Genomic DNA, 18,326 nt, shown 5'->3' with positions numbered 1-18,326 from the left:
GCAACTAAAAATCCAAGCTAATGTTATGTTATTACAGTACACGAAAGAGTCTACCAAGAAGAAAAAAAAAAGGTAGATCTTTCGGTTACAAGTCCCTCGGTTTGTTGCTGCAACAGACCACAAAAAGGTCTGGAAAGAAATTTAACCCCGGTTCAGAATGTTGCCAGAAGGGGACTCTGTTGAGGCTTCACCCTGCGTATTTCCCAGAATTTTATGTGGGGTCCAAACCACATTACCTTTCATTAGGACCTCTCCTGGATTTCCCACTACTGCCTTCTGTTTGTTTTTCTGCCCGAAAAAGAAAACCGAGGAGGGAAAGAGGAAAAGGCTATCGATAGGCTATGAACCCGAGGAGCCGTCCGTCTGGAGTTCTCCGGAAAAGCATAATAAACGGTGTAGCTCGCAACCCGCCAGAAAAATCCTTTTCTTGTTTGCTTTCTTGGTTTGGGGTTTTTTTGTTGTTTTGGGAACAGCAGTTCCATACAGCCAGCTCCGGTTAGAAGACCAAAATAAAAGCGCACGCTTCGAGGGTGATCTCAAAAGGAATTAAAAAAAAAAATTATGAAGTGAGGAGGCAGAACGGCGGGGAATAGTGTTCCAAGATTCCATCAGCGTGATCATGATATTACGATTGCTATTATTATTATTATTATTACTACTACTATTATTATTACCATTATTGGTTATATTATTCCGTCGTCCAAGCAGGTGCCTGGAGACAGCCACTTTTCAAAGACTCTTCCGCTTCAAACCTTGGCTGTGTAACCGGATCTGAAACACGTGAAAATTAAAAACCCGAGGCTGGTGGGGGTGGGGGACGGGAGAGAGGGGCGCGCTGATTGTCTGGACGTAGAAGGGGTTAATGGACTGCCGCCCACGTGGGAAAGAAGGAAGAGGAGGAGGCGCCTTCCTGCTCCGCCTTTGGGTTGGGGGGAGACGTTTGGGGTTGCAATACCCCCCCAGCAGCCGCATCTGGTGCAAGGGGGCGGGAGGGAAGACCGGCTCTCCCCGCAAAGGGTGAGTTACAGAGGCGGGCCTCCCCTTTTCATAAAGACACGTGCGAGACAAGGAGGGGGGGGGGCAGTGTAAAAGATTAGGTGGGGAGGGGGCGCCTTTATTCGCCCCCCTCCATGCAAGGTGGGGAATATCAGAGATCGGAAGGGGGGGTGCGGGAAAGCTTAGCCATCTCTTTGCCCCTCCCACCCCCAACCACATCAAAGAGGCAAAATGGCTGCATTCCCCTTGTCTTGGTGTCAAATGGGGGGAACGGATGGGCTGGAAGCGCAGGAGAGCCTCTGCTCCGGGGGGCGTAGGGCAGCCGAAAGCCCCGCTTCCAGAAGAGGGGTGGGGGTGGGGAAATGAATGGTTCAAGGCCCTTTCCGTGGGTGCGCGTGTCTCTTGCGAGGGGGGCGGGGGCCCCGGACGGGGTTTGCAGTCGGAGAGCCCCTTTGCAAGGGGGCTTGGTCCGGGAGAGGGAGGGGAGGGCGACCGGAGCTTTAGGAAAGAGGGGGCTGGGCAGAAAACGTTCTCACGGAAAGTGGGGGGAACAGGAAGTTAAGACGGAGTGAGCGAAGTTGGAAGGGGAAAGTTGAGGCATCTGTCCTGGGGGAGGACAGGAAGAGGAATTTACAGTCGGAAAAATGGGGAAAGGGATCTTAGCGTTTGAAGTGGGGGAGGGAGAGGGTGCATTTTATGAAAGCTTTCCCTTTCATAATGGGGTGAGCTTATGTCCAACCCCTGTTTGGGAAAAAGTGGCATGACTTGCTCGTTTTGCGATAACTGACTGTCAGCTCCCTGATCCTGGGTTTAAAACCCCATGAATGAATACCATGAATGATCAGTCAGAGCCTTCATTCCAATTACTAAAAAAGATGATCGTGTTGCTGCTTAATTACTTATAAGTTGCTGTTACAGCAGGTACATTAGAAAACCCACAATTGATGGGGTTGATAATTAGCGAACAGGCCTTATCCTCCACTCCCCTATCTTCTCTCTAGGGGGTTTTATGTATATTTTGAGAAGGGGGATTTGTGGCCCAGAGATCCCTCTGGGCATTGTTTGGAGAACCAGGGATAGAATTTGGAACCTTTCAGGCATAATGTTTTGTGAAAAATGCCTGTGCCTCAAAAGTCTGTGATCAAGTTGGCAAAATAAGTCAATGGAAATAATCTCAGAAGTTATCTTTTGATTTTTTGCTTGCCTTTCAAAGTCCTAAACAGAGATTTGGGGATGTGGATCTAGTAAACTAGAATCAGCAAACCAGTTCTGACAACTGTTATTTCTGAAAAAACCCTTTCCATTTACAGTACTGTATATCTAAATGTGTAAATCTAAATATGAATTGGGAAAAGTGTCTCTGCTGTTGTTTTCATAATAGGTTTTGTTATGGATAGTAGCTTTATGTATATTGTTCAATCATTTGCGTTTTTCTAAAGAGGGTTGTTTCTTTTTCTTCTTTTAGAAAGATTAGATGTCTCAGTAATTACTTTGAGCACTCTAAAAATTACTTCAATATGATGTCTCCAATGGGAACACGCAGAGCCCCGCTCTCCAGATTTTCTTCTCAAATTCTTATTCACTAATGTTGACTGGGTAACTTTAGCGGATAAGCCAGTTGTAAATCAATACCTTTGCAATGTGACAAGGAGCAACAGGGAGGAAGGAAATGCAGTTTTGAAGTGAAAAATTATGGAGACATTTCAGATTTTCCTCATTACTAGTTGCAAATGGTTTCAAATTCTTTGGTTTGGGGGGAGTGCTGTTAGAATTTGATATATTCACCTGAAAGCATCATTCATTAACTGTGCTCCCTCGTACCATTCTCGCTTACGACTGTTTTATTGTGCCACTGTGAAATCCTCTCATGTGCAGAGAAGTTAAACATAAAGGGGAATTATTTTTCCATGGTTTTGATCCGTAAGCGGTACCATATGCCACTGGCTACACCTTCGTAGGTGGGGGGAAGTGGGAGGGGCCAATGCATCCTTGTCATCATGTGCAAAAATGATTTTTAAATGGAATTGCAAATCTATTTTGCCCTGTTTTGCAAATTAGAAAACTTGCAAAAAAAATCCTGACTTTTTCACTGTTGGTTAATAATGAATACTTTAAAATTATCCTGACTGTTGTGCCATTTTGCCTCACTATATGGATTTGGTAAATTATTAATTTTATCACCATCAGCATGTGTGGTGTTGTACAAACAGGAGCAGCAACAATAGAGGGTGAGTATTGTGGAACAGGTGTGCTGTTTTTGGGGGAAATGGAGCAATGTTGCAAATTAATTGCATCTGCTTGCCTTTCTGTAGCTTCCATTTAGTGCTGCACTTCTTTTCTAAACCAGGGAGAAGGGAAAAAGCATTGTTTTACTACAATGCTGGTAGTAAATGTCCTTCCCCTTCTCTCAGCTGTCTTTGTAGATGACAGACAGACTGATACCTATGTACAAAATAAATAAATAAATAAAATGGGGCAAACGTGCATGAGCTCTACCATTTCAAAGTGTGTGGTGGATGTAACCTATTCAAGTGGTTTCTGCAATCGGAAAGTTCCTTCGTCCAGAAACATTGTCATGTTGGAGGAAGGATAATTCTAAGCTTGCTTCCAGGATGGTGAAGAACTTGAGTGAGGAGACAACCATACTGTAATGTGATTATTATCCCTTTGCCTCTGGATTCTGAAGTGGTGGGATCCATGAAAAATTATTTATGTGATTATTCTGAATCTGTAGATTCAGGGAGAGAGCTGCATGAATGATACCATCATCCTCTGCTCTTTGTCCCCCTCCCTCTAGAGAATAGATTGGGTACAGAGTGACCGCCCCCCCCCACCTTTGTGAAGGGGTTGTTTGCTGTCCTGGAGGAGGCTTTTCTTTGACGCTGACTCTTATCTTAAACTTTTCCAGTCTTTAATTTGGCCTGTCTTTTTTTTTTAAGCTGTCTGATTAATGTATTTAAGCCATTACAAGCTTTTTGACTGATGAGAACTGCCCCCAGTGAATGAAAACAGATTTAAATGATTAAAGCAATGATTAAATTATAAAAAATGAAACCCATGGGTAACTGACCTGCTCTTAAAAGAGAAATACTTTTTTGTACTTTTTTACACTTCAGGGTGCATTTTTTCTTAAGATGGTTCCTGCTGTGGGACACACGTCCAACATTACAAACTAAACCAAACCATACAAAAAAACCTTTTCCTCAGAAATACTTTTCTTACTTATATGTAAATGAATGCTGTAAATATGAATTTGATTAATCTCATTTTTCTTCAGTCAGGTGATTGCTTACTTTTTTGTCTTTTTAGGGAGAAAGTACTCATGTAAACACTTTTGGGGGAACCAAATCCTCTTGATGTATGGAGGAATCCTGTGACAGAACAGGTTCCTTGACAACAATCTCTCTGCCTCCTGGAAATTGTTGGCCAACTTTGGTCTAAGCTTGCAGTCAAAGTTTGAGGGAGAAGACTCTTCCCACCATGTTTGCCTGTGAGACTTGGGGTATCACTGGCCAGACCTCGGTCTACAATTGGGACAAGTCTGTCTACCTCTTGGAAGACAAAATGGAGTCTGAACAGGGATCGGGGGAGCTGGATCTCCATTTTAAAGTGCTGCTTGAGCAGGAGATGTATCCAGAAATCACAATTGAGGAAGAAGAGGAAGAGCCTGAAGAAGTAGAAGTAGATGCTGAAGGAGAGGCAGAAGAAGAGGAAGAAGAGGAAGAAGAGAGGGGAGAGGAGGAAGAGGAGGAGGAGGAAGAAGAGGAGGAAGAAGAGGAGGAGGAGGGAGAAGGGGATGTGGAAGAGGAGGATGAAGAAGAGGAGGAGGCACGCCCACCAGGCCCTCAGCAGGAGGCAGTGGGAGCAGTAGATGGAGATGACTCCCTGCTTGTGGTGTGTACTGGAACTGTTGAAGAGCTGCTAGGCTTGGAGGCATCACCAACTGCTGAATCAGTGCAACTAGAGGAGGCACCTCAACCTCAGCGCTGGGAGGTCCAGTGGGAGGAGGTGTCACAGACTGATTCACAGCCTCTCCCCCCTGAAATTATGGAACCACCACTAACATCACCAGAAGCAGCCACCTCCACTATCACTCAGGTAGTGGAGGTAGCTGCAGCAGAGGTAGAACCAGAGGCCTTCCCGACCACTTTGGAGCAAGTGGGGAACACTTCATCCCCATGGGGAGCATCTTTCATTGAAGAGAGCCACCAGGAACCCCATCCCTCCCCAGCTGGTGCCGATAGAGGGAGTGTCGGCAAAGCACGGACGCCTCTATCTGGAGGAGGCAGTTTCAGCCTGGAGACTGCTCGCCGGCGCTTCCGGCAGTTCTGCTACCAGGAAGCTGAGGGTCCCCGAAAGGCATGTGGTCAGCTCTGGGAGCTTTGCAACCACTGGCTGAAGCCAAAGAACCGCACCAAGGAACAGATTCTTGATGTCCTAATCTTGGAGCAGTTCCTAGCTGTCCTCCCTCCTGGAATCCGAAGTCGGGTGTGGGAATGTAGCCCGGAAACATGTGCGCGGGCAGTGGCCCTAGCCGAGGAGTTCCTGGCCAAGCAGCAAGAACCAGAAAGACCAGAGGAGGAGGTGAGATGGCTCAGTTCCCCTTCCCTTTCCTCACTTATATTCTTAAGATTCATTGCTGGGCTACTATTACTTGAGGGGAAGGCTTTGGGACAGGCAAGCACCTGAGATGGGACAGTTGCAGCAGGGATGGGAGGTAAGTGAAATGGGGCTTTAGGGAGGAAAGTCAAAGTGTTGCTTTTGGAACAAACCTAGCTGGTGGCGATTGCACAATGGTCTTATTATTCATGATGACTTCATTATATCATTTTCCAACTACCTTTCGAAGCATAAAAATCTCAATGATTGCCCCATAAAATAGCACAGAGCAATAAAATAAAGCACCCTTAAAACTGAAGAAATATATCAGATTCATTCTATTTCCAATATGTAGGTTGAGGAGACCTTGGCAGGTTTATGGGTGCTCCAAATTAATGAGGTGGATGTCATTTTTAAATATTTCCTCCTGTAGCAGGTTTTAGACCTGTGTTTCTCAACCTTGGGAGGTTTAAGATGTGTGGACTTCAACTCCCAGAATTCCCCAGCCAACTGTGGGAGTTGAAGACCACACATCTTAAACCTCCCAAGGTTGAGAAACACTGCTTTAGACAATCAAACCAAACCAAACCTAGTAACTGGAGCTGTTCTTCTTACCTCTCCCTTGGCTTCTGTTTCACTCGCAGACATTTTTTAATGTCAGGGACCACCCAAAAGTGTGATCTCTCATCTCCAATCTGGAATGTTACAATCCATTGTCTCCCTATCACACTGCAATCTATTGGGAATGCCAACTGTCCCTGGCAGAATGTGGACCTGGCCTGCTGATCCCATATGTCCTTCTGGCACTTTTAATCCATGAGCATATATAGGAAGGAGTATGAGAATAGCAGATAGTCAACTGCTGTGCAAAAGATGGGAGAGAAATATGCAGAGGGAAAAAAATTCTGGCAATGGTTGAATTTTTGATTCCTCACAAGCTGGTACCTGATTTCCTACAGGGATGCAGAGCTAACTCTTGGATCAGATTGCTGTTGCCATGAAAATGTGTTTACAGCATTGGGTTGATTCTTAACCCCATCTGAGATTTCCAGGAGTGGGGAAACTGTAACCTTCTACCCCAGCTTTGCTGAATTACAACTCCAGTGTCTCTTCATTGGCCAGGTTGATGGGTCTGTTGAGAGTCACAGCCTGTAGAGTTCACTGGTTTTCTGTCTGTCCTTATTAGAAAGTTTGCTACAGACACAGTATTCCCATCTCTTAAACAGGGAAATAAGAGCAAGCAGAAGTTCTTATCCGAAGGAACTTTCTCTTTATTGAAGCACCTGATTCATATTGAGTGACATTTCTGGAGCTATTTAGCCCTTTAGGACTTTGTCATCACCTTCAAGTGTGTATTAATTGGGAGCCTGGATTTAAAAGGACTCATGGGTGCTTCTGCATCCACTGCAGCAAAATTGGGAGCCAGGCTTTGAACCTGAACTGAAATGTTTGGGAGTTGAAATAGCACTGTAACGGTGCAGATGGAGACAGGCTGCATGTTTCTTGGCATAATGGTAGACAAAGTCCAATGTAGCTGGAGGACTGCAGACTAAACTGTTATAGTCTGTTTTGCCTGGCACTGGCTCTCTAAGGTTACTGTCGGAGGACTTTCCCATTACCTGCTGTCTGATCCTTTTCTTTAGAGAAGTTGGACATGAAGTCTGGGACCTTCTTTATGCAAAGCAGGTTCTCTGCCACTGAGCTGAGGATTTTTTTCACAAGTAATGAACCATCAAAAGCTGCCTGTTGCCCATTCAGGCTATCTGTCTGTGTGAAGGCAAGGACACTTGGTGTCTTTCAGATGTTTTGGATCTCGCGTCTCCAGTCAGCATGGCCAGTGGCAAAAATTGTGGGAATTGCAGTCCATAACAACTGGCAGACAGCAGGTTGCCTACTCCTTGTCTATATAGTCTAGACCAGATTCCAGATTTGCTATTTAATCTTTATGGAGAGGCCTGAAGAGTTTCTATAAATGAAGCAGATATCTTTTTCAGTGAGCTACATGCCCTACCAGTCAAAAATGAATGACGGTAAACTGTTCTAGTGCCAAACCAAACTATTCATCTGCTTAATTCTACTCTTATTTTTATCAAACTTTTTGAAAAGTTTTATTTGAATTACTTCACAGTATAAATTATTTCCTGTATTTACTTTTGGCTGGTGTGATTTTTGAATGATTCATTGTCGTTTTGTTAGCTTTATAACAATTGCTAATTGATGTCTATTGGTTTTTATTGCTATAATATGTAAAAAGAGAGGATTTACAACAAAAGAGATACAGGAAAAAATTAAACATTTAAAAAAACTACTGGAGAAAAGCTGACCAAAACACACATTTGTATATATTTTTTAAAAAATAAAACAAATCACTTTTTAAGCTGCAGATTAAATTTTGACCACACAGAATCATATTGATCAACATGTATATCACACTGATAAAGAGCAAGTTCAAAAGCTAAGAGCAGATACATTTTTTTAAAAAATCCAGGATTTGAAGTCTGAAGTGATAATTTCTTTCCAACAGTGCAAAATTATCTTTCTAGTTACATTCCAAGCTTGATAAATCCAAAGAAATTCCAAATTTTCAGAATGTGATTTTCAATATACAGATTTTTGGTACACATCAAACTTAGAATTGTTAACTTTTTCCCAGAAGCCAAAAGTAATTGTTCTGAAAAATGCCTGACTTCCTATGAAAAGAGCCCTATTATTTGAAATGTTCTCTTTCTCTTCCATAATAGAGAGAAACAGTTGACATGACAAGACATCACCCAGCTCCAAATTCCTCTCTTCCCCCACAGAACGAGAGTGCAGGAAAGGGTCACATCAGATATACATTACATTCTTGGATGTTCCTGTAGAGAGAGGAAAGAAAGGGAAACGGGGCTGTAATTTTCAGAGGCAGCTATGTCTCTTCTTTAACATCTGAGCAATTGCAAATAGCTGGGATGCCAAACCTGAGGAATTCAGGCTGGAGTGAGTTTGGGCAAAATTGTGCCTGATGCTATTTAACATCAGGGACTGGTTGTAATCTTCTTTTTGCATCCCCAAGAAGTTTTTCAGAAATTGTCTCAAGGAACAGAGATATTGTTGGTGCTAAATAATAATTACGCTAATAATTATCAAGAACCAAACTATCTTGAACCTCCTTTCTTTCCTTCCTCAGCCCTTCAGGTCCCTGGGTGGCCCACTGAAGTCTCATGGCAGGCTCTACAATGCAGATCTTTAAATTAAAATCATCTTTCAGTATCTACCTCCTCTCCCTTTATTTCCCCCTTTGTCTCATTGGTCTCCCACAAAGAGGGTTGCAGCTGCCCATAAACCCCAAATAATTGTTGCATCGGCTGCTTGCAGGGGATTTCCAGAAAACTACGCAAAGGATGCTGGGAGCTGTAGTCCTACCGCGTGGAAACAAAGGGTTTCTGCTCTCTCCTAGCAGCTGACTGCAAGCCAGAACTGTGGAGAAAATGTCAATTTTCTCACCCTGAGGCCTGTAAAGCAATCCTGTGTAAAAATTAGGTTTCTGCTAAGAGGCCCCTTCTGCAGAAACCTAAGCTGTTATCAGAAAGTGGGCATTGATGTAAATCGGTTGTAAGATTGGACCAGAAAGTCTCAACTCATGAATTTTTTATTGGAACTTCCTTGTGGGAAATCAGAAGCAGTTGGGAAAATGTTTAATACAGTTCCCAGACTGCACAGCAGAGAAGTTGATACTCAGCCTCCCCAATCTGATGGCATCCTCCATCATCCCCAGCTGGACAGCTCCTCCGTATCATCTTTCCTGAGTTCCAAAACCCATATGGGTATAAAACACACATTCACATACCAACATACAGTACCGTGTTTTCCTTAACTCTTGCAGCATTTCTAGAATCTCAGTTTTTATTACTTGTGGAAGCCGTATATTTATTTAATTAATTAGTTTCAAGTTTGATTAAATTGATTGAAATTTAGTTTTTGCCTTAGCCTCAGCTTCTAAAATGCCTGAAAAGGGACACATTTAGCCTGCCCCCCCCCCCAATTTGGTGTTGCGTACCTTTGCCTTAGAAGGACCGAAAGAAAGATTGGTTATATTAGCAAAAAATCATAAAAATCTACCATTGAGCCAAAGCATGACCCCCAAATCACCCCAAGTCTCAAAAAATTGAGGTTCATTTTATTTATCAAATTTATGGTCAAAGGCCAAAAGTTGCAGGAGACTGTAGTGTTCTTCTGGGACTTCAACTATTTCAGTTAATTTAATAGGGGTATTGCAGACATTGTTTTGGAGGCAACAGACCCAAGAGTGCCCTTGGGTGATGTGTTACAAGGCCCCATTGAAAGCCAATTTGCTCCAGCTCTGGAAAGCACGTAAAAAAAACTAGATTTCCAAAGGAGTACATGTACATAGAATTACAACTGAGCAGAGCTGCAGAGAGTATGATCACCAGGAAATGGTGCTGCCTCTGAATGTCCTTTTTTCCAGAGGGTTTTTAATTGTGATTTTCCTGTCTGAAAAGGGAAGTGGTAGAAACCAAATGGGAACTGATTCGTGGGGTTCTCTAATTTTGTTGTTGGCTCTTAGTGGCTCCAGGTAGAGGTCTAGAGAAAGTATTAAAATCAAAAACTAGTACACAGAAAAGCAGAAGAAAAACCCTGTATGCCTGTGGTTCTCCAACTGAGAAGAATTCATGTGGTGAGACTGCAATGAGTAATCAGTGAATAAAAACTTTGCGACATGTTTCACTTACCTTCAGTGAATGATACTAAAATGCAAAGAAAGCAGTCCAAATTCTGAATAGCTACAACTGCAGAATACTGTGAGGTGTGAAGAATCTATATTATGATTACGATTATATCCCTCCCTTACTTTGTACAACTCAAGCTGGCATACATACAGTAATACTCCTGTCTCCTGTTTTCCTTAGGACAACAATCTTGTGGGGTGAATTGGACTGAGAGAGAGCGACTGGCCCAAAGTCATTTAGTCTGCTTTCATGCCTAAGGGAGGACTAGAACTGATGGTCTCTGGTTTCCAGTCCAGCACTTTAACCACTAATCAAACTGGCTGTCTACATGGCAGTCTTCTCCCTGAATCTCCCCTGATCTTACCTCTCCTGGAAAGTCATAGAAAGTATCCATTTCATCATGAAATTATATCTCCTCTTTGTAATACCGTATGTGTGAATTCATTTTTTAAAAATCTCCCTAGTTTCATGGAAGGTAAGGTCGGAAGGAATCTTGGAGAACATCTAATCCAGCCTACTAGATCTTCTACATCAGCATCCTTGACAGATGGCCAACTAGCTTCCATTTAAACCCACCCAGGAAGATGGAGTTTTAAAACTAAAAGTAAAGATGTCCCCAAAACATCCAGGGCTGTAGGGGAAGCAGAGGCCGCATCAGAGAGGCTGGGCCCAAAATTTTTATCTCCCTTTATTTTCTTTTTCAGGGATGAAATGTTGATTCTTTTTTTTTTTTCCCCTAAGTGTGCTTAGTTTAATATTAAAGAGTCTTTGGCTGCTTCTTTGTTAATTGTGCTTCTTTGATGAATCTTCAGGATTCTGACTTATTTGAGGAGGTGGTGGTGACATTTCCTGATGAAGACCAAGTCCTTTCAGATACTGAGCATGGAGATATGTTTGTGGAAGCTGAACAGCGGGCTGATGTGGACATCTGTTTGCTTGGTGAGGACCCACTTAGTGCCTTGAATTGCTTCCCTTTCTCCAAATGCATTTTTAAAATTAATATTGATCCGTATATTCCCATCATGCAATGATTATATAAAATAGGAAACACCTAAGACATAAGGTTTCTACAGCAATACGAGTCCTAACAGATGACTAAGCATACCTTTAAGGATGGCTTAATTCAGCTTCTCCAATCCAGTGTCCTCCAGATGCCATCATTCATAGCCATTGTTTTGAAGACCTGCAGTGGGTCTTACATTCCGTTCCTTTCCTTCCTGCATGACAAAATAATGGTCTGCTGTGATATCCTCCTCAAGTACAGTAAACTGGTTTGCGCAAACAATAAAAGTATTAAAATAGAATTGAAAGCTGATTCTGGTTTGGATTAAACTATGGCAAATACATACAAAGAGAGGAACAGGAGCATGGGGAGGTTATTTGTGAAGCCTATGCTTTGGACATAGTAACCAAGTTATGTCCCAGGAATTTTGTATTTCAACTGGGCTACCATTAAACAATACATAAAATAGAAACTGGATTTTTACCATGAAACTCCAGTAAAATGCATTTGTTCCAAAGTAAACTCATTTTCCATGGATAATGCAGTCCATTCCTGTGCTGCCCTGGCATCGGATTCCACAATCTCATCCAGGTCTTTTAAAAATATGGATGTATTTAGACAATATTACTCAGTGCTGTCAGGCAAAAACATGTCAGCTTTCCTCTATGCTGGCCTGTGACCTTAATAAAAATTTGATTTGATTTGATTTGCCAGCTTTCCTTCTAAAAGGTCTAAAAACATCTTGCGATGGTGAGTATTTTTTACATATCCTGAGGCATGTTTTCAGGTAAGCATTAGGTCTGGCCTTTTACTTTCTTGCATAGGTTCTTCTGACACAGAAGCAACCTGGGATTCTTCTGCAGATGAAGGAGAAGGAGGTGGCTCAGGTGAGTCAAGGCCTGTATCGGCAGGTAGGGAATCCTGCAAGGAGGATGAGGCTCCCTACTTCAGAATAAGGCCTCCTGGCCCCACTTATTTTGAATCACTGTGGCCTTACCTCCCTTCCCCACCCCCAATCTGAGTTGTAGCCCTTGGCTATCAAAAGGTTGGCCACCAATGAAAAGTCCTTATGGTTCTTTGAACTCCAGAAGACTGTCTCTCATTAGTAAAAAACATCACTTTTTGGCAGTTGCCTGAAGGCTGCTGTCCTTAATGGCCCTCAAGCTCATTTAGTATTTAGAGATGAAGCAGGATGAATTGAGATTCTCTTCTACATCTAAATAATCTTTGTACCAGGCAAATAGAGTATCCTTCCTTTTTAATGCATTAGCAAATATGGGCTTGTTAGGCATCATAATAGTGAAAAGCAGAAGCTTCTAACTCTTCCATATAAGAAGATAGTCTTGTGGGGGACAGCTGGCAAAATCTCAGCCAGGGAGCTGATGTTGTACTTCCAACTGTTGGAAACCTTTTCCAGCCATCTATTTCTGGTTTCTGAGATTTTTTCCAGCATTGCCCACACATATTATCGTCATAGTGATAGGAGCTAGAAATGTACGCTTTAATTAATAAAAGTAATAAAATATAAAAATAATTGAAAGGTATAGAAACCAGATGTACTGTTATCTATGCTGTCTGGTTGAATTACAGTGTAGGCCTGTTTGCTGTGGGAAAACTGCCTTAATTGTTACAAAGAGGCTACTTCACTAGTCAAAAGGCCCATGTTACGTTTTAGACAACTTAATAATGAATGTTAATTATTAATTATGTTAATTATTAGTTAATGCAGGCTAGGTCAGCAGCAGGTCTTTTTGAGTTCAGTGGTGTCTTATTCTGAAGTAAGTGCATGGGACTGAGGAAAATTATAGTGTCTGAAGCTGGCAACATTTGGCTCTGTTTATGAGGGGCATAGGACTCACTCTTTAATAAAATCATTCGGACTGAAACCTGAGTCACATTTAGGGAACTGCTTGTCCCTTTAACTGTCAACTACAGTCCTTATCGTTCCTGACCATTGCCCAAAGGAGATGGGACTGATGGGAGTTAGAATCCCAATCACGGCTGAAAAGCCACTAGCTCCTTGCTCGTGGGCGTCTGCAAGGGGATAACTAATGATCTGTGTGGGATAACGTCACCATGCAAATGTCCGGACTTATGAATTTGTGTCAGATGTTTTAACACAAATATATACTTGCGTCATTTGTGTGATGACCTCATTGTGTGCATGGCATTGTTTGGGCATCAGTCATGTTTGCTGCACATGCTACTGTGCCTGCTTTTGAGAAAATATTGTGATTGTGTCCTTCTGTGTACATTTTATTATCATACATATGATGTATTATCACAATGATTAGTCCAAATGGGACCTTCTAAATATGTTGGGACTGCAACTTCTAGAGTTCCTGGACAATATGGCCAAAGAGAAATAAGGTGAAGTCTTCAAGCTGAGCTTGACTCCTGGGGACTTCATGGATAAATGTCAGCCACTGCCACCTTCTGTGATGACTTTTGATTTCCTAGTCTAGTTTATACTTCCCATCAAAATATTAACCAGGCCTGACCCCACTTAGCTTCCACACCCAGAGCAGATGAGTCAGGTGCTACAGTAAAGGACATCTAGGCTAGCCATATTGTAGTCCCAAATCATCTGGGGAACTCCAGGTTGAGGAGAGCCAGCTACGAAAAGTTGCAGAGAGGAGGCCACCTTAGAAGGGACGTTATCTGCTGTGGAAAATAAAGTGGAAAGCCTCTTCTAAGGAAGCACCTATTGGAACATGCATACGTGTGTGTGTTATCTCAAAACCAAGAAAGTATTTTGTTTCATTAAGTTTTTCCCTTGTGGCATAATTAATTCAGTCAATTAGCTAAAATGAATGCAGTAACTTGGCTAATCATGGTTTCCCCTGTGGCGTAATTAATTCAGTCGGTTACCTAAAATGAATACAGTAACTTGGCTAATCATAGATTATTTGGGCAGCAAAGCTAGAGTTCATGTCTATAAACCTTTTGAATTCTCTCTTATTCCCACATCCAAGCAGGTGCCCGGACTCCCAGCAGAGCAGATCCTCAGTTGGGATTTGGGGAAAGGCGCAATGGAGCAGTGCAGCATTTGGCTCCAAAGAGGATACGGGTAAGAGAGAAACGCCATCCTTGCATTGAATGTGGGAAACGGTTCCGTTGCCAGTCAGAGCTGGCCCTGCACCAGAAAGTCCACTCTCGGCCCAAATCCTATCACTGTGCTGAGTGTGGGAAACAGTTTGGTCGATCCTCACATCTCACCAGGCACCAGAAAACCCACATGGGTGAGGAATGCCACGTCTGCACAGAATGTGGCAAGCGGTTCCGCTGGTCAACGGAGCTTGTCATCCACCAGAGGATCCATGCTGGGGAACAGCCACACTACACCATGGATGCTGACACTCTGCTTCAGTGGCCCTCAGAGTTCAGTATGCCCCAGAGTGTTTTTACAGGTGAGAAAGCCACTCCAAATGGTGATATGGTGAAACCCCATACAGTCAAGAAGCCTCACCTCTGTCCCGAATGTGGGAAAGGGTTCCGGTGGCCCTCTGAGCTCGCGGCTCATCAGAAAACTCACAACAAGAACAAACACTACCTCTGTCCTGAGTGTGGGAAAGGATTCCAGTGGCCCTCAGAGCTTGCGGCCCATCAGAGGACCCACACAGGCAACAGCTTGCCTCTCATGACTGATTGTGAGAACAGCAACAGCCAGCCACTTCATCACCCTCCCTACCTGGGAGCTGGCATGGCAGAGAAACGCCACCTTTGCGGAGAATGTGGCAAGGCATTCCGATGGCCGTCAGAACTCGCCACGCACCAGCGCATCCACACGGGAGAAAAGCGCTACTTCTGCACAGAGTGTGGGAAGGGGTTCATATGGCCTTCAGAGCTGGCCGCTCACCAGCGAACCCACACTGAGAAGCAAGCCTACCAGTGTATGGAGTGTGGAAAAATATTCCATGATCTCTACGGTCTCACGAGACACCAGAAGACCCACCTGGGAACCAAGGTCTATCCTTGTGCAGAGTGTGGGAAAACCTTTAGTCGGCAGTCCCATCTGACTCGGCACCGGATCACTCACACTGGCGAGAGACCCTACCCTTGTATTGAATGTGGAAAAAGGTTTGGACGGCAGTCTCACCTCACTCGGCATCTGAGAATCCACACTGGAGAGAGACCATATCAATGTGGTGAGTGTGGAGTGAGGTTCAGGCGGAGGCACAGCATGATCTACCATCAGCGGATCCACTTGAGAGAGTCCAGTGGAGGTCTAGACATGACAAACCCTCCTAACGCAGAAAACCTTGCTGACCATCTCCAGAACCCCATCCATGTCACAATTTGACACGTCGGGTGGTAGGGAAGGAATTTCAGAAGGAATGTGGGATGGGTGAGTGGGACATGTTGATTTCAACATCTGGAAGAGATTCTCCTGTGGTTGTGCTGTTTCACCACCTGGAGGGTCTGTATCACAGGGTCCAAGAGGTACATGTTTCAGGATTCCATGCAGCATGACAGAGAATGCTAGCACAGGGCTTGTGAGTTGTGCAAGCACTGTGAAGGATTCTGGGGCAGGATGCCCTCACCCCCCTCTGACCATGTGCTGCTTTGTAGTTGGGCTGAAAAAGTGGGCTGCCCCCAGGAACAGGTCTGGTAACTTGGTGGCCAGGTTAGCCCCATGGATTTAGATGTGGCTCCTGCAAAGCTTTTACGGGGGGGAAAGAAACATTTGATAACCAGGATGGGTCTCCCCTTGCTATTCTTAGCAGATAGAGCAGTGTTTGTCCCCTGGAACACATGGTTGTGGTGGGGGGTTGGGTAGGACAGAATGTGCTTTTCTCACTTCTCAATTTTCTTTACTTTTTCTTTCTGTGTCACATATTTGGGTCAAGTCAGGGGATTGTTGTGATGAGAGGACTGTGGAGGGTGACTCTGTGGGGCCACCATGTTGTTCCTTGCAGGGCAGGGCACTCTTTGTTTTTATATGGTTCATATGTAGAAATAAATCAGTTCAGTACCACTTTTCCCAGCCATGTGTTACGGCAGTGGGGAAAGCTGACCTTCCCCACTTTTTAAAACAATAATAATAATTATTATTATTATAATAAAAATCTCTCATGTGCAAGAGTCTGATTTGGGATGAAATCCAGCAACCTATTTCTTCAGTGGCAATTTCTCATTTCTACCCATCCTCCCAAGGCAGAGAAAGCAATGAATAAATCCAGATTTTGAAAGAAAACAAAGCATGGCTCTCCAGAGATATTTTCTCTGAGGTACTTTCACCCTCCACAGCACTTCTATTTTTCCTTTCCTCTTTTCTTGGGAAATTTGGGGTGAAATTTCCTTCCTTGGGGGCCAGATTACGTATCGTCATTTTTTAAAGGAATAAGGCAGTGTTTGGGCACATCCACTTTCACTAGACTGGTGTGGCATTTCCCCACCTGGAACTCTGCAGATGCCTTGAACTGCATTTCCCGTTCCCCTCAGTGACCGCGGTCATGCTGTTGGGGCAACGTGAATTGTAATCCAGCGTGTAGGGAGATCGCGGATGTAGGAAGGCTGCACTATTTATTTATTTATTATTATTTTAAAAAGTATTTATCGGTGTTTTTCTTTTAATCCAGTAAGGCAGTGTTTCTCAACCTTGGGAACTTTAAGATGTCTGGATTTCAACCCCCACAATTCCCTGGCCAGCCATACTGGCCAGGGAATTCTGGGAATTGAAGTCCATACATCTTGAAGTTCCTAAGGTTGAGAAACACTGCAGTAAGGTCTTGAATTAAAACAAATGAATCACATCACCGTACAGTAAACTCACTACAAAATAACAGCAAGGCCAAGCCGTTGTTTCCCAACAAAGGCATATTAAAGTGATTGGAGATCATTGAAGGCTCTAAAAACAACCACAACTGTATTTCTAAAATGTAATGAGGAATGACAGCATCCACATGGCCTCCTCTGGAAGGAGATCCAGAGTTGTGGTTCTAGAAAAAGAAATCTTGGTTTTGTGTACTCCCAACCTAGCTTCTTTTGGTGGAGGGAATGATTAGAGATGTGAAGGATGTGGGTTGGAAAATAGATCCTTCTGGCTCTGTGTTTCCTGAAATGGTGCAGTCCTATGTATGTTTACTTAGGCATATGTTCCTCTCTTTCAGTGGGATTTACTCCCTAAAAAGTATTTGACATAGAACTAAGACAGCAAACATTTGGCCTTTAGATACGAGCAAAGAAGAATACATTTTTAGGGATTCTGCTACCAGATGTGAACCGAGGAGTTTTAAAGCTGAACTGAAATGAGTTCACTTTAGGAGTAACCTCAGGAGACTTGGATTTTAGAGGAAGGACCACACTTTGAGGCCGCTTTCATTCTAAAATCTTTTTTTTTCCTCTATATTGCTTTGTAATGATAAGGGAGAAGAAAGTGTCATTTTCATTTTGGTTTGCTTTCCCCACATTTAAATCCTGCCCCCCACACACATTTTTTTTGATCCACCTTTGAAATTATGGAATTCCTGAAGAATGAACATCCTTTTGGAAATAACTTCAGAATAAAGAGCTTTCTACAGTTAGTGCCTCGTGTGCATTTTCTGAAGAACAGACTAACATCAAGCTGCAGCCCTTGTAGAAGGGGGCAAAGCGATGATTTGGAGGCAAGAGAATGGTCAGGAATGGTTCATAAAGTCATGAAGCTGTGCTTTTTCACACCAATTCTGCCTTTTCTTTCTATCGACCCTCATGCAGTTTGTTGGAAGAGAATTTGCTTTCTTGCAGAGAAATTCTCTTCTTGGGTTTAAGTGAAATTGAAGTGTGGTGTTCCTGCAGTCATTGACTGTATTCCTATAAAGCATTTAACCCAGTTACTGAATTAACCCATTTTTGGGGTTTGCACAATACATTGAAACTTAATCCTACTAAACAATTCTGGTTTGTATAACAACTGATCTGTAATAACAAAATAATGACATGTAGCCATGAGATCTTAAACTAGATGCATGTGTCATGAGAACAGGCCACTTCATGTAAGGTGGCCCAAGGGTGAATAA

At 43.3% G+C, this 18,326-nt stretch overlaps 1 protein-coding gene across 2 annotated transcripts; it reads left to right on the top strand.

Moving 5' to 3' along the window:
- Positions 1 to 1,554: 1,554 nt before the first annotated feature.
- LOC103050298 (uncharacterized) lies at positions 1,555 to 17,852 on the top strand. 2 transcript variants are annotated; one of them, XM_088142783.1, is made up of 5 exons: positions 1,555 to 3,224; positions 4,306 to 5,580; positions 11,135 to 11,261; positions 12,150 to 12,212; positions 14,304 to 17,852. In XM_088142783.1, the coding sequence occupies exons 2-5, from the start codon at positions 4,477 to 4,479 to the stop codon at positions 15,626 to 15,628; spliced, it is 2,619 nt and encodes an 872-aa protein (XP_087998909.1). In that variant the 5' UTR covers positions 1,555 to 3,224; positions 4,306 to 4,476; the 3' UTR covers positions 15,629 to 17,852. The 2 variants fall into 2 exon arrangements, with proteins under 2 accessions (XP_087998909.1, XP_025019735.1); XM_025163967.2 differs by having other exon boundaries at positions 1,557 to 3,224; positions 14,301 to 17,852.
- Positions 17,853 to 18,326: the final 474 nt, after the last annotated feature.

The sequence above is a fragment of the Python bivittatus genome, unplaced genomic scaffold (assembly GCF_059951505.1).
Source record: "Python bivittatus isolate LINGU-HERP-01145 unplaced genomic scaffold, Pbiv_v1 ctg000440_np1212, whole genome shotgun sequence".
Taxonomy (NCBI): Eukaryota; Metazoa; Chordata; class Lepidosauria; order Squamata; family Pythonidae; genus Python; species Python bivittatus.
Note: the sequence above shows the minus strand (reverse complement) of the source record. Positions and strands in the feature narration are given on the sequence as shown.